This window comes from Crotalus tigris, unplaced genomic scaffold (assembly GCF_016545835.1).
Source record: "Crotalus tigris isolate CLP2741 ecotype Arizona unplaced genomic scaffold, ASM1654583v1 scf7180000024278.498577, whole genome shotgun sequence".
Lineage (NCBI taxonomy): Eukaryota > Metazoa > Chordata > Lepidosauria > Squamata > Viperidae > Crotalus > Crotalus tigris.
The window spans coordinates 298,915-313,870 of NW_024100450.1; the positions used below are offsets into that span (position 1 = coordinate 298,915).

The 14,956-nt window shown below is 37.3% G+C and overlaps 1 protein-coding gene across 3 annotated transcripts in view; it reads right to left on the reverse strand.

Annotated features, from left to right (window-relative positions):
• Window positions 1–3,505: 3,505 nt before the first annotated feature.
• LOC120299110 (leucine zipper protein 2-like) overlaps window positions 3,506–14,956 on the reverse strand; it is a 179,038-nt gene continuing 167,587 nt past the window's right edge. For all 3 annotated transcript variants that reach the window (XM_039323559.1, XM_039323558.1, XM_039323560.1), the window contains 2 exons: window positions 5,967–6,020; window positions 3,506–3,936 (listed from right to left, as the gene is read on the reverse strand). In XM_039323559.1, coding sequence (XP_039179493.1) covers window positions 3,832–3,936; window positions 5,967–6,020 — 159 coding nt within the window. In that variant the 3' untranslated portion in view covers window positions 3,506–3,831. The remainder of the gene's footprint in view (window positions 3,937–5,966; window positions 6,021–14,956) is intronic.

Below are 14,956 nucleotides of genomic sequence, written 5' to 3' on the forward strand. Positions count from 1 at the left end.
CTGATGTAATCTTTGAGCTAATAGAAGTTAGGTCTCTCTGCACTAAAAGGCTGAAATTACGGAATGTATAGATCATCACCATGTCCCATTACAAAACTCTCTACTCTCTTATTGAATGTCAAATAGTGGATGACAGGACAAGGTTTATTTTTAGAAGTGATGTTTTGTAATCTCTTTTGAAATGACTAACTGGGTTATTTAAATTCTCAGTACATAATATATGAAACATAACTAGTGAAAGAAAGCTTCAAAATGTATAACTGTAACTGTGGCAAATACACAAGCAGCTCACATTTGTGCTTTTTCTATAATCTTATAATCATGGATTTCTACCAAGAAGATGCATCAGAAGATGGATAAGCACAGTATTAGGGTACAAGGCACCCCTTTATTTTCTTTTCATATTTTTGTATCGACTATCCTGGTGCTCACTCATTTATGTTTTGTGTTCCTTGTTATGCTGCATATGTGAGCTACAGCAGTAACTGCATTTTTATTGCATAAAAACTACCCTTCTCAGTGATTGTGCTAAAACTTAAATTGTCCTCTAAAATGAAATTGGCTGGGAATAAAGTACATCAACAATAATTCTGTACTTACATTTTACTTATATGACACAGCAGAGATGGTGATTCTGGCTTTAAAATTATTTTAGAAGTAGATACAAGTTGGAAGTCACTGACAATGCAATCCTTTGAACATTTACTAGTAGATCCCATACGATGCTACTTACACTCAAGATCATGATAACCATTCTAAGGAACAAACTATATGGTACTTACCTGGGATTATTGTGTATAAATACAATAAGTTATTTTTTATTTCTTCAAATGTTACCTTTTCTATAGAAGAAAGACGGAAGGAATGGTGTATAGAGACCAAGGAGGATAATGACAAAAGAGGTTAGAAGTAGCATTCTTGTACCTACTACTACTACTACTACCACTACTACTATTACTACTACTACTACTACTACTACTACTACTACTACTAATAATAATAATAATAATAACTTTATTGTCACTTTGAATGTACACCAACTGGCATACATCAAAATGAAATTTTGTTGCATACAGCTCTCAAAGGGACACCACCTCCGATATACATCCCTTGTTCGTGGCCAGCTCAAGTTTCAGAATGTCTATTTTAGTCTCTAAGCCAGGGAATGAACAATGGCAAACAGGACAGATGGAAATGGAGCTCCATGTCGATTAGCTCTCAAATTAGCTTGTATTCCTGCATGACAACCTCACCTCCTTTCCTTTTTCTGATCCTGTCTCTTCCATCTTTTGCTTAAAGGGGCCTCATTTCTTTTTACCCCTGGAGCATGCTGCCGATGCCTCTAACTCCTCTAAAAGCCCCTCTTCCTTCCTCTGGAACTGCCGACAGCCTCATCCAGTTCCTTTGCTCCATAAGCCCTGGGACCTCTCCTCCTCTGCCTCCTTTGGAAACAGCCCTGAATTGCAACAGAATCCGTCGCTGTGCCAGCAATCAGATCTTGCTGCCGGCAGAACAATAAGGGTTAAATATATGGTTTGGAAATCACTAAAATAGCTAAAGCTGATTATGCTGCTTGCCAAATGTTGTAAGGTTTAATTAGGAATAGCAAAAGACATATACTGCTCCATAGTGTTTTACAGCACTCTGAATGGTCTACAAATGTCAGCATATCGCCCCCAACAATCTGGATCCTCATTTTATCAACCTCGGAAGGATAAAAGGCTGAGTTAACCTTGAGCCCTGTCAGGAACAAACTCCTGGCAGTGAGCAGAGTTAGCTTGCAAAACTGGACTCTAACCATTGTGCCATTACAGCTTAAATACCATTATGCATAGTCCTATGTAAGTACACAGTATATGTGTGGGGAGGTTCTGCTGCTCCACTAAGAAGAAGTATAAAGTTGTTTGGGATGGAACTGAAGGTGGAACTATACTGCTTCCTCCTTTTTCCTTACTAGTAACGGTATTGACTTTCCCATTGCTTACACATCTTCAGTGCTTTGTCAAGACTACAGTCTGTTCAGCAATCACTCTAGCGGTAAGTAAAACTTTTCCATTTCTTTTTAACCATCCCCATCCCAATCCTCATGCTAATGACATGGGAGTTGAAGGTGGTACTTTTGGTATTTCTACGTTACCTTAAAGGGCCCAGGAATTCATTACCAGTGCTTAGCTACCTTTAGCTCTTTGTTTCAGAGAATGGATATGAGGATGAGCAGATGGGCAAAGAGGAATCTCATATAAAATGAAAACTAGAATTGTAGACTATGAGGGTGTGACATGTAATGTTTCTATGGGATTCTGTCTCAATTAATAAGGGACAAGGATGTTCCTTTCCCCGATCAGATTAACAAGGAATATTTTCAAGCTCTTTGCAGTATTCTGCTAAAGATTAGGAGCCAGCTGTGTAGGATGTATGTGTTAGTGTAAGGACGTTGTTCATAATCATTCTTTTTAGCAATAGCTGTTATTAATACAATACAGAAAAAAATACAACTTCCAAAAAAACAAATTTTCTCATGTTAACTATATGATCATTATTACTTGAAGGCAAACTTTTGATAATAGAAAATTAGTACTGTATGTCTCACTAAATGAGCACCATTTCCTCCCCAGAAATCTAATTATCTATTATGTAGAAAATAGCTAATTATATATCTGGACATAATTACATAAATGTATTCAAAGTCATGAAATCCCTATAAAGAGTATAACTAAAAAACAGGCTACAGTTCAAAGAGAGTGATTCTTAAATATATTGCACCAACCCTTTTAACCAACTATGCTTTCTGTGCAATTTTATAAAAACTTGAAGTGATCATCTTAAGCCCCATTTACTTTTAACAAGATTTCATTGCAACCAACTTTTTTCTGAGCTGTTTTTCATACCGATCTGCTATAAAATCTATTTTATTTGATTAGATGTAATCTCCAAAATTTTCAGTAATTGTTTGGATAATAAGTATTGCTATGTACATAGGATTCTGCTTGGAACCAAATGATTACTAAATAACAGTTCCAAATGATCAAAAACTTGAAATAGGTAAGTATTTTTTTTCCTGAAATACAGACACTACTGTGTCTGACTATGTATATATGTGTAGAGTCACTTCTTTCTCTGCTTTCACCTAATAATAATAATAATAATAATAATAATAATAATAATAAAAAGATGGAGGAGATCTTGGAGGTCATCAAGTCCAACCCCCTGTTAAGGCAGGTAACCCTATACAATTTCACACAAATGACTATCCAGTCTCTTCTTAAAAACTTTCAGTGTTGGAGCATTCACCACTTCTGGAGGCAGGTTGTTCCACTGGTTAGTTGTTCTAATTGTCAGGAAGTTTCTCCTTAGTTCTAGGTTGCTTCTCTCCTTGATTAGTTTCCACCTGTTGCTTCTTGTCCTGCCGTCAGGCACCTTGGAAAATAATTGTTCCTTATATGTTTTAGCCTCCAGTCCCCTAATCATCTTTGTTGTATATAATAAAGATACTTACAAAACAGAATTGGTTAATAAAATAAAACTTCTTAATAGCTTTTCTTTACAAAACAGAGTGATTTATAATAAGCAAGTTACAGATCAGGGCAGAATAATATTTCAAAAAACTGGACTGTATTACAAAGCATTTTTTTTCAAACATCCATTTGTGTTGGATTATTGCTGAAAGATACTAGTCAATCTATTTCAGAAATTTCTTGACTAATTTACAAACATCCATAAAATAGTGAAAAAATTGCATGCTCTAGAAACTTGGTACATTTTCATGCCTCTGGACTAAAAAGATGAAGATGATAGCAAATGAATAACATTTTAAAGATAGCAAGATGGCATTTACAGAGTCTTTTCATTGATTTTAGCTGACTCTTCAGCATTGTTTCCTTTTCTCTCGGTTGATTTGTTATTTTCTGGTTTAATCCATGGAGGACTGTGCAATTTCTGTAGGTATAATGAAGAAAACACAATCAATATTAAAATGTTACAATGGGACTTGCAAGGAATGGAAACATAGGTTTGGACACCAAAGAATAAGCTGATCTGCTTCAAAGAAAAACTCTCCAATGAGGAGAATTGGGTCCCCTTGAAAAGCAAATAAATAGATTACATTGCACCACAAAACCGCCATTGTCAATAAAAAATATTTCCCTTGGAGAAGAAGTGTAAGGAAAAAAAATCACAGAGAAAAATGGAAGAAATTATCAGCTGCCCAATCTTTCCTAGGTAAAAATAATTGCACATTTGCTTGCTCAACTATTGACCAGCCATGATAATTAATATAGCAGAAATAACATAATGAATTGCTGCCTTTTTTTTTAAGTCTGATTATCTTGGGGAAAGAAATATGTAACTAAAGGCAAAAAATTGTATCAATGGTTTGTGTGAATAGAGAACAGAGCAGTTGAAAATGGAGCACGATGAGAACTCGTATGCCTTCACATAGAGTGGAATCCACAGTAACAAGGCAATATTAGTAAATATGCAGATTTTCTTCTCATTAAATAACTACGTAATCATTTCTGTGTATTAGGAAGATTTTTCTGTAAAATGTTTTATTAACTTCTTGGGAAAATATGGGTTAGGATGGAAAATCTAGAAATGATTCCCTTTTTCCAATATAATCCACTTGATGGACTGTTGGAGTGCAGCAGAAAAGGAATAGAATTGTGATAGTATATTACCAATATGTTCTATATATTTTTGTCAATATAGACAAGGCAAGGAAGACAGACCCATACCATCTAAAATTCATAACAGGAAATAACAGAGAGAAAAAAATATATACAACCTTGTTGCAAGTAACATGACCATCTGTAAAATTTGGCTTTCCCTATTATCTATTAGACTATGCTACAGTACTCCCAAATTTAGTGTGTTGAAAAGTGATTAAGACTTAGGACAAATATAAAGCTAAATTTATTTCTCTAGAAAATGAAGATGAAAATTTCAGTAACATTGGACTATAGAGATAAGATGTTCTGCCATGACAAATCACACACTTTCTATTTAAGAACATATAAAATTTGTCTCTAAATATCTTAAAACAGTGTCATTATTTGAACCACATATTGAAATTTTGGATTTCATTCTCTGTAACCCTGCATAGGATACAAATAAAATTTCTGAGAATGAAAATATCCTGGTGGTCCTGGACTTTTCATTAGTCTACATTTGTCTTCCAGAACTGATTGTTTACAATATTACTGATGTTATTGTGGACAACAATTTCTATTTCCTCCCCAACACTCTCCAGAAACCTATCTAGATTATTGTGATATCTGCTACTTCACAATGTAGACATATCAACATGTGAGGCATCACAAGTCTGCAGTATGTCTCGGTGGTTCTAATGTTCAAATTGTTCATTCTTCCCCTTCTGGTAGCATACCCTTAGTAAAAGAGGGTTACTCTAGCAAAGTCATTCAGATGTAGTTATGAATGCCCTGACTGCTGACTTCTAATTTTTTTTATCCAGAATTGACTTCTACAAACTACAACAGGAACATGTTGTCCAGCTAAACTGTGATATAGTATCAATAAATAAAAATACTAATATGGATAATGAATAAAAAGGTGTGATAGGAGGGCCTCAATTATAAATTTTTCTTCATTGTCTTCTTCCTACACCAATGCAACTTCCTGCATCAGTAGATTTGCCTTAGATCAGTGTTTCTCAACCTTGACAATTTTAAGGCATGTGGACTTCAACTCCTCTGGAATTCTGGGAGTTTTCTGCCTTAAAATTGTCAAGGTTGAGAAACACTGCCTTAGATAATTTAGAGCTGTAGATTAGAAATGAGATTTCAGACAAAACAAAACAAAATGCAAAAACAAAAAAACACCAACTGAGAGAATAAAAATAACACTGTATAGAGAATGGTGGCTCTTTCAAAGCTGATGAATCATAACAAGGGAGAAAGCAGGAATTTAATTTGGGTGATCAGAATGTATAAAAAGAACAAGATTTATACCTGCATGCTAGGATCTGTTACATTACTCTGGTTTTCTAAGCAAGCGTTGCCAATCTGAAAAGTGGAAAAAAATGGTATTAAGCAATCACCTCTAATTTAGAAATCAATAATTCATACAAATTTGACTAGGTTTTCAAATGCATGTAGGAATGATTCATAGAACCATGACTGAAGGCTTACTTGCCTAACTTAGGATTTCATGTTTGAGAATATGTTTGTCCATCTTTACTTTTGTGTGAATGCACAGAACAATAAATAAATATGCATTCAACCACATACACACACACACACACACACACACACACACACACACATATATATATATATGTGCAGGTCCTGATGTATTCGGGTCTTTTCCCATGTAAGATTGAGAGTATCTTGGCGATGTTTTGATGAGGTCCCTTTTGTAATTTGGCCACATGGGAAAGAAAAACCGGAAAACTTTCTCACGCATCTCAACAGCCTACACCCCAAAATACAATTCACGATGGAAATAGAAGCTAACAACCAACTCCTCTTTCTGGATGTCCTAATCTACAAAAAAACCAATGGCTCTCTAGGACACACCATCTACCAGAAAAAAAACCACACACTGCTACTTAAGTGCACAATCCCATCACCACCCTTCACAGATCAACTCCGTAGCCAAGACCCTCATATCCAGAACCAAATGCCTAGCCGACAAAGACCACCTGAAAACTGAATTACACACTCTCACAAATGTATTAATCTCCAAAGTAATACTATTACCAACCTAATTGAAAGGGAAACACCCCCCCCCAAGAACTGAGACATAGAACAGTACAACAACATTGCCCTCCTCCCCTACATCAAAGGCACCACAGATAAAATCAGCAAAATTCTCCACCAACACAATATCAAGACAGCCTTCGGCACTGACTAAAAAATAGCCAACATCTTAAGAAACCCCAAAGACATGATCCAGTTAGAAAACCAAGGAGTCTATGAAACGCCATGCAAAATCTGCCCAGCCACATACATTGGACAAACTAATAGGAGAATAAATGCACACATTGCAGAACACAATAACATAGTCAGAAAAGAAGAAAAAACTTCCTCCCTCTTCCAGCACCTTAAAGCCACAGGATATGAAATTGATTTTGAAGGAACCAAACTAATCTCCAAAACTGAACACCACAACAAGAGAATAATTATGGAAGCCATCAAAATAGAAAAAACACCCCCACAACATAAATAAACGTGATGATATCTCCCACCTACCAGACATCTGGAAACTAGCCCAAATGAGACCTAGCTACGAAAATTGACACCGGACCCAGAACAACACAGTACACCACCACCATTCACCCTCACCAAACCCAAGCCCAAACCAATCCGGCAGTACTGCAGGCCACTTTAGCTGACTGTGTTCAGCAGGTCAGCGGTTCAAATCTCACCAGCTCAAGGTTGACTCAGCCTTCCATCCTTCCGGGGTAGGTAAAATGAGGACCCAGATTGTTGGGGGCAATGTAAATATATATATACATTGCTTACTGGTGTACACCGCTTAGAGAGTGCTTGCACTTAAAGCGGTATATAAGTCTCACATATAAATAAATAAATAAATAAATAAATATCTCAGATGAAATGCAACCACCATCCAGAAGCCAAACCACGACAACATCCCCAGCTGCTGCACCTTCCTCTGAGCCCCACACAAAGCAAACGGACACACACCATGAACACAGAGCTAGACCGCAAACCTGGAGCCAAACTAAAGACCGGTATGTTACATCACACCACAGAACTCAGGAGGCTACAATGCTAAAGCTTAGCTGATGAACAACACCTAAAAACTGAACTGCACACTCTCACTAATGTACTTACATCCAATGGATTCCAAAGACATAAGATTACCAAACTAATCCAAAAAGAAATCCCCACTAAAATCCAAGACAGAGAACAAGAAAACGGCAAAGCCCTCCTCCCTTACATAAAAGGCACCACAGACAGAATCAGCAAGATCCTTCACAAACACAACATTAAGACAACATTCTGCACAAACAGAAAAATATCCACCATCCTAAGAAACCCCAAAGACAAATTGAATTAGAAAATCAAGGAGTATACGAAATCCCATGCACTGCTTGTCCCATCACATACATCGGACAAACCAACAGAAGAATAAGTGCACGCATTGAAGAACATAAGAACTCAATCAAAAAAGAGGAACCAACATCTTCCCTCGTCCAACACCTTAAAGCCACAGGACATGAAATTAACTTTAAAAATACCAGAACTATCGCCAAAACTGAACATTTTAATAACAGAATAATCAGAGAAGCCACTGAGATATAAAAACGCCCACACAGCATGAACAAATGAGATGATACCTCCCGCCTACCAGCCATTTGGAAACCTGCCCTTATTGACAAACGACTCCCTAACCCCAAAATCTTAAACCCCTCTGCAACTCAGACTAACCTGAGCACAACCAAACAGAACACTCCCCCAGCCAATCAGAGCACAGCCAAGCCCCTAACCATTCAGAACACACCTCCACCCAATCAGAACACAGCCAAGCTCCCATCCAATCAGTTCATACCCTCACTGGCAGTTAAAAGGAAGAAACAGCTAAAACCACACATTGCTGCTCAAAGCAAGAAGCTAAAAACACCAGCCTGAAGATGACGAATGTGACTTCGTCGAAACGTTGCCAAGACACTTCCAATTTTACGCGGGAGAAAACCCAAACAACCAAAGACCTATATATATATATATATTCTTTAAAGCTATCCTAGTTCATAATTAAACCATGAAAATTTTCTGTAGTTTTATAGTGATGCAAAACATTTAAGCAGTATTTAATTACAGTATTGATTAAAGAGATCTGAACAAATTATTTTATTTGACTTAATAAAAGTCAAGATAAAAGGGAGACAAAACATACATTTATATAATTACATTCAAAACACATTTTTTTAAAAAATAAGGCACGTTTCTATTGCAATATTTTTAAACTGCAGATTGTTGTTGAAATGGCATGAAACATAACTCTGATGGAAAGATGCAAACATTTTCTGCCTATCCCTGGTGATTTCTCAATTGCCATAAACAACATGGGGAGATTACATTCTGCAGATTTTACTTGTGAATGTCCTAGAGCTATCTCATTGGTTCTGGAGGGAAAATAAAATGCTGGATAAGGTGAGCCAATATTTTGATCCAGCAGAGCTCCTATGGAACTGATAAATCATATTATATCTAAGAACTCCAGGCAGCTAACAACAGATGAAGAAATAACAACACCAATTTAAAACTCCCTTAACTATATCAAACATCACAACAACCCCATCCAAAATGACAAATGTGAACTTTCCTCCTGTTGACCCAATGTAGGGGAGGGGGAAAGAGAGCAGGGTCTTAGCAGCATTCCTGAAGGCAAGGAGGGTGGTGGGTCACTAGGACTACTGTAGTTATTGATTAGATAGCCAGAGAAAACAAGATTTTTTTTAAAAAAATCTTATCAAACTGTGATGTGCAGCACCCTTCAGAGGGCTAGAGTTTTGTTGTGATTATAAGCTTTTTTACCAATTGCATCAAGATTTATCAGTTTACTCAGGTCTCCTCAGAAAGAAGTCTCATTTGGTTTCCTATGACTTGTTCCTATGATATAAATATGACCTGAGGGAAACTGTAGGAAGGAGAACAACATAAATTGCACAGCTGTATTTCTGGAACAGAAACACTCAATTCTTTGTCTTATGCAGATGGAGTTGTAGTTGTCATAGAGATAATAGCTTATTTGTTCTACAATAAGTGGAATCAAGTAATAACAATAAACATGCATAACAAGTTGCAGTATTGTATATATGCTGTTGGCAATTAAGAAGCCTTCTTCCCCTCCTAGCATAATATCTCATCACCCATTTTATGATCATTTATTTTCTTTTTTTAATATCACAACAGTGAAAATAGGAGATTATGCTGTATATATCACAAGCTTCAGTTTACCGTCTTCTTTTCACTATGATTGCCCTACATATTGATTTAGTTCTCATATACACTAGATTGCATTGAGAATAGTGGTAGTTCTATCAGTGTGTCAGTAAAGGTAAAAATAAACTGAGAGGAACATGATTTGTGAGGAAGTGACTGTTGGCTCTTTATGTTAGCTCTTTATGCAATCAACAGTGCAATGAAGAATATAAATCTTTTCACTGAAGGACAGTCTGCAGTAAGAATTGCCCTTCTCAGGAAAACAATAAGCTTTCTTTAATTAATGGAAAGCAGGTTGGACATCTGGAGTAATGTCTGTTAGTTCCCTCCAAAAAACAAAAACAAAAACACATGTATCAACCAGTCAATCTTTCTCAGCTCTAGAAAGAAAGCAATGGCAAGTGACTCACATATTGCCAAGAAACAACATGGTTATTTCAAATGGGAAAAGAAATCTCACCCCAAGGTATGTAGGAACCATGGGATATGTGTTTAAATTCAGGTCTTCTAGGACTTATTTTCATAAAGCCAAACCTATACCCTAATATCAAAACCATATCATGAATTTCTCTCATCATTTCTTGCCTTTTAATGAATGCAGTTCTCAGGGTGAGTTTATTTTCATCTCAATTAGAAATAGATTTCTCCCCCCAATGCTTTGACAAATATGAACCTGAAATGCCCATTTGCATGTGCTTTTGGGGTGAATGAGCAATATTGCACATGCTTCAGATAACTTCTTACTTTTTCCATAATGCAATCATTTCAGTACGTTTTCCTCGTGAATGTAAATTTGCTATTATGTGATTGATAGTCTTTTGTCCAAGAATTCACTTGATGCAAAAAATAATAATAATTAGAAAAGCTGTTATGACAGTTGAGCTAGCAAAGTCAATTTGTGCCAGAGAAAGATGCCTAGAAACATGCCAAGATTTCATTCTGCCAAAATGGCTTAAACATTTTTGTGCCAAAGCTCCTTTCTGTCCTCATTCACACATTTACCATTGTGTGTTTCTAGCTGTCCATTCTTTCCTCTGCTTCTTTTGTGCTAATATTACTATTGGGTCAAAATGGTGATTAACATCGTGCTCAACACTTTTACCCCAAATGTTAAGGAAAACTTTTAATGTTAAAAACAAAGTTGGGTGTATTACATCATGCTGAAGTTGGTGAAGGAACATGACCCGTAGGATGAGCTTTTAAGCTGGATGAATCTATTGTGCATAGCATAGCTAACAATGCTAATAACATTTGTAGTGCCATTTTTCATTCTGCCTCTTTGTCTGCCGTGATAATCCAGATATACAAAAGAAGGAGAAAATGCCTTCACTGTACCCAGAACATGAAAGGGGGGGGGGATGTTTGAGTTAACTAGTGCTTGAGAATAAGGCTGTAAAATTTTATGAGCACATTTATTAACCATAGACAGGAACAGATTTTTGCATTACTATTATACATGGCAAAAAATAATAATGTGATTCAATTATTCTAGCTCAAGAAACTCATACAACTGAGATTACATTTACTTTTATTGCCCCATCCTATTGTATATAGGTGTCTAGATGAATATTACAATAATTCTAAGAATGAATAAGGTAAGCCTCCCACAGACCAAAGATATGTTTAATTAATATTGTATGGATTTATGGCATTGATTTAATGGGACAATCAGACACTAAACTGATAAACTGAAACTGGAAATTTTCCTGAATTATTAGATATTATCTATTTTATTGGGTATAAAACTATAATAAAATAATTAATAAATCTATCTCCCTATTATAATAAGTACGCTAGTAGAAAGAAGCATAGTTTAGGAGAGCGTTGAAAGTTACCTTTAACAGTTATACAAAGAATTCAATTGTTACATGCTAATAGTGCAAAATACACTATCTTATCTTTTGTTATGTATACTATGATCCATGGTATGCACAATAAACAAAGCCAATAGACAGGATTTATACTGCTTATCATAGAACAACTGTGAAAGCAGCAATAAATTACATTTGAGATCCCAAACAAAATATCCTGAAAAGGATTCACCCCAAGATATTAAAGTTTTAGATATGAGTGAGAACAATCAACCAATGGAATTGATTGTCTTCAGAAGTTTTGGGAGCGTCATCACTGTAAGCTTTCAAAAAGAGACTGGACTGCTATCTGTCAGAAATGGTCTAGGGTCTCCCGCTTGGATAGGGGAGAGGGGTTGGACTAGATGACTTACAAGGTCACTTCCAACTCTGTTATTCTATTCTATTCTATTCTATTCTATTCTATTCTATTCTATTCTATTCTATTCTATTCTGTTCTGTTCTGTTCTGTTCTGTTCTGTTCTATTCTATATAAAGATCTATCTGTGGAAGAAAGGATGGGCTTTCAGAAGTGTCTGCTTTTCAATAGCAGATACTATTTCTCTACCACCTTGTTACTTTTTGGGAAAAGAAACTTTGAATGTCCTGGATCACACTCTCTTGCCATTAATGTGATCTAGAAAAAGATGATAGAATGTAGAACTCTGGAGATAGTTACATAAACTATTGTTCCACTCTTGACCACTGGGGTTTATTTATGTAACAAATCTACATGGTTGCCATCTTACTGTACATGACTCTGAGCAGCATATAACCAACAACTAAAACAATATCACAAGTGTTTAAACAAGGTTCTGTGATAAACACATCCATCTAAACACAGTGCAACTATTGAACAGACTCCCCACTGGATCCCCAAGAATCCCCAACATTTCTAAAATTTGGGATTTGGCATCTCCTCCACTATGGACTGATCCTTCACTATCCTTTATCCAAGATTGAATTTGTTATGCCAAAGTAAAAAAAAGCCCTAGACTTAAAAAAAAATAAAGTTTTGCTCGCTTCTTCTGATATGAATAATACATGGAACAGAAACCAGTGTGGTGTAATGATTTATTAATTAATTTGCTAATCAAATTAGCTGCCTATCTCATAAGAAGTGACTCTGGGCAGCATACAACAAATAATGTTTGAAGTACTAAATTGGTATAAGGAAGATCCAAGTTCTAGTCCAGGAGTCTCCAACCTGTGGTCCACAGCCCAGTACCAGGCTGCAGCCTGTTGGCCACTAGCAGCCCCATTTGCGCATGCACAGGAGTGCTAGTGCTGCCGCCAGTGTCACATGGGTGCTAGTAGCCCATTTGCACATACACGTGGGCACTAGCTGACCAGTTCCACAGGTGCCAGTGCCACCACTGACTTGCACATGCACAATAGTGTTAGCACCACTGCTGTGAGCGCCATCGCTTGTGCATGCATGCACACGTGTGCACATTTCCCTGCTCCTCCCTTTCTCTCCAGGCTGCCAACCCAGAAAGGTTGGGGAGCTCTGTTTTAGTCCACACTTAGCTGCTGAAATTCACAAGATAACTTTGTCGTAATTATTCTCTTTCAATCAAATTTACCCAACAGGGTTCTTGTCACTGGGAAAGAAATCAGTGGAAAGAGCTTTGTGTAAGTGTTGAGCTCTTGAGTGAAAAAGTGCAATATAAAACTGATAAACAAATGTCAGTTTATTATGAAGAACTATCACTCCCACTCCATTATGCCTTTCCAGCTATGATAAAGACTGGAAAACGTTAATAACCACAACATGCACTGTTTCTACTCAGTGTCAAAGAATAAAGCAAGTAACTAGCCCTCTGAATCTGTTTTAAATCTACTTTTAAAAATCAATCAATTGTTCAAGTTTCATCTTAATTCATACTGGAAAAAAAACAGTAACTTTTCTTATGTAGGGGATCCTTTGGGGTTTAAATAGTGAACTGATTCTCTGCTTCCACGGCATTTTTTTTTTTTTTTTGTGGATCATCATAATAAAAGGAATTTTGGAGAACTACAGTATGTGGGAGATTAGGGCAATCGGCCCTAAATAATTTCCTTGCTCTGTTCATTCTTGCAGATCCACAGAGCTCAGCAAATGTTTCAGGATCAATGCTGAAAACAGAGTTATATTTTTGCAGTGTTTGTTCCTAAAATTTCTATTTGGACTGGCAGACAAAGTACATGGAGGTAGAGGATAACTAAATGAAAGATGCTGTATACCTGAGAGACTATTATATTAAGCAAGGAGAACACAATTCATTAAGCAGGCAGGGCATAGTGCGATGGCTGACATAAACATATATTTGAACCGTTTAATCTGAAGAAGGAATATTGCTGCCACATTAAGAGCAAGGTACTAAACATGAGTTCTCTGAGAAAAAAATGGACGACAGCTCAATTTCATTGAAGCATTGATTAGGATAATTTAAAACCAAATTCTCCCACTGTCGTATAAATCCAAACCATTCTACTAGCATAAATGAATGCAGGACTGCCAGGAAATGCTATCCAATAAAATCATGGGGAATGGGTGAAGATGATTAATCAATAAAACTGTTATGTCCCGAGCCTTTGCAAACGGCTCGGGCGTTTGCAGGCAGTCCCGGGCAGGTGCAAAGCTGCCCGGGACCAGACAGGCTGTCGCCAGCGCCGTGCGCACGCGCGGGTGCTGGCGCGGGAAAAGTAACCCATTTACCCGGGAGTTGCCTATATAAGAGGCTGCGAGGCGTTTGGGCGAGGCTGAAGCCATCTTCCTGTAAGCTGAACTGGAAGAAGAAACTGAGAACTCCAGCTGCTTCTCGTGTCTGCTTTCCCGCCAAGGACGCAACACTGGCGACGAGGATGGGATGCCTTGCACTACCTGGAAAGGAAGAAGTGTAAGCTTACCCAAGGAGTCCTGAGCGGCGGAAGAGGAACGGCGTCGACTCGGCAGCTGCCCGCCAATCCGGTGCGCATTCGGGGGTAGGCTGGCTGATAGACCCGTCTCCTGAAGATCCGAAGATGGCGAAAATCGGAAGGCTTTCGGAATTCGACGTCTCACATCCAGAGCGGTGGGAGTCCTACGTATCCAGAATGGAGAACTACTTCAAGGCAAACCAAGTGAGGGAAGATAGCTTGAAGGCCGCCACCCTACTTTGCGTTTGCGGCCAAGACGCCTTCGAAATCGCAGAAAAC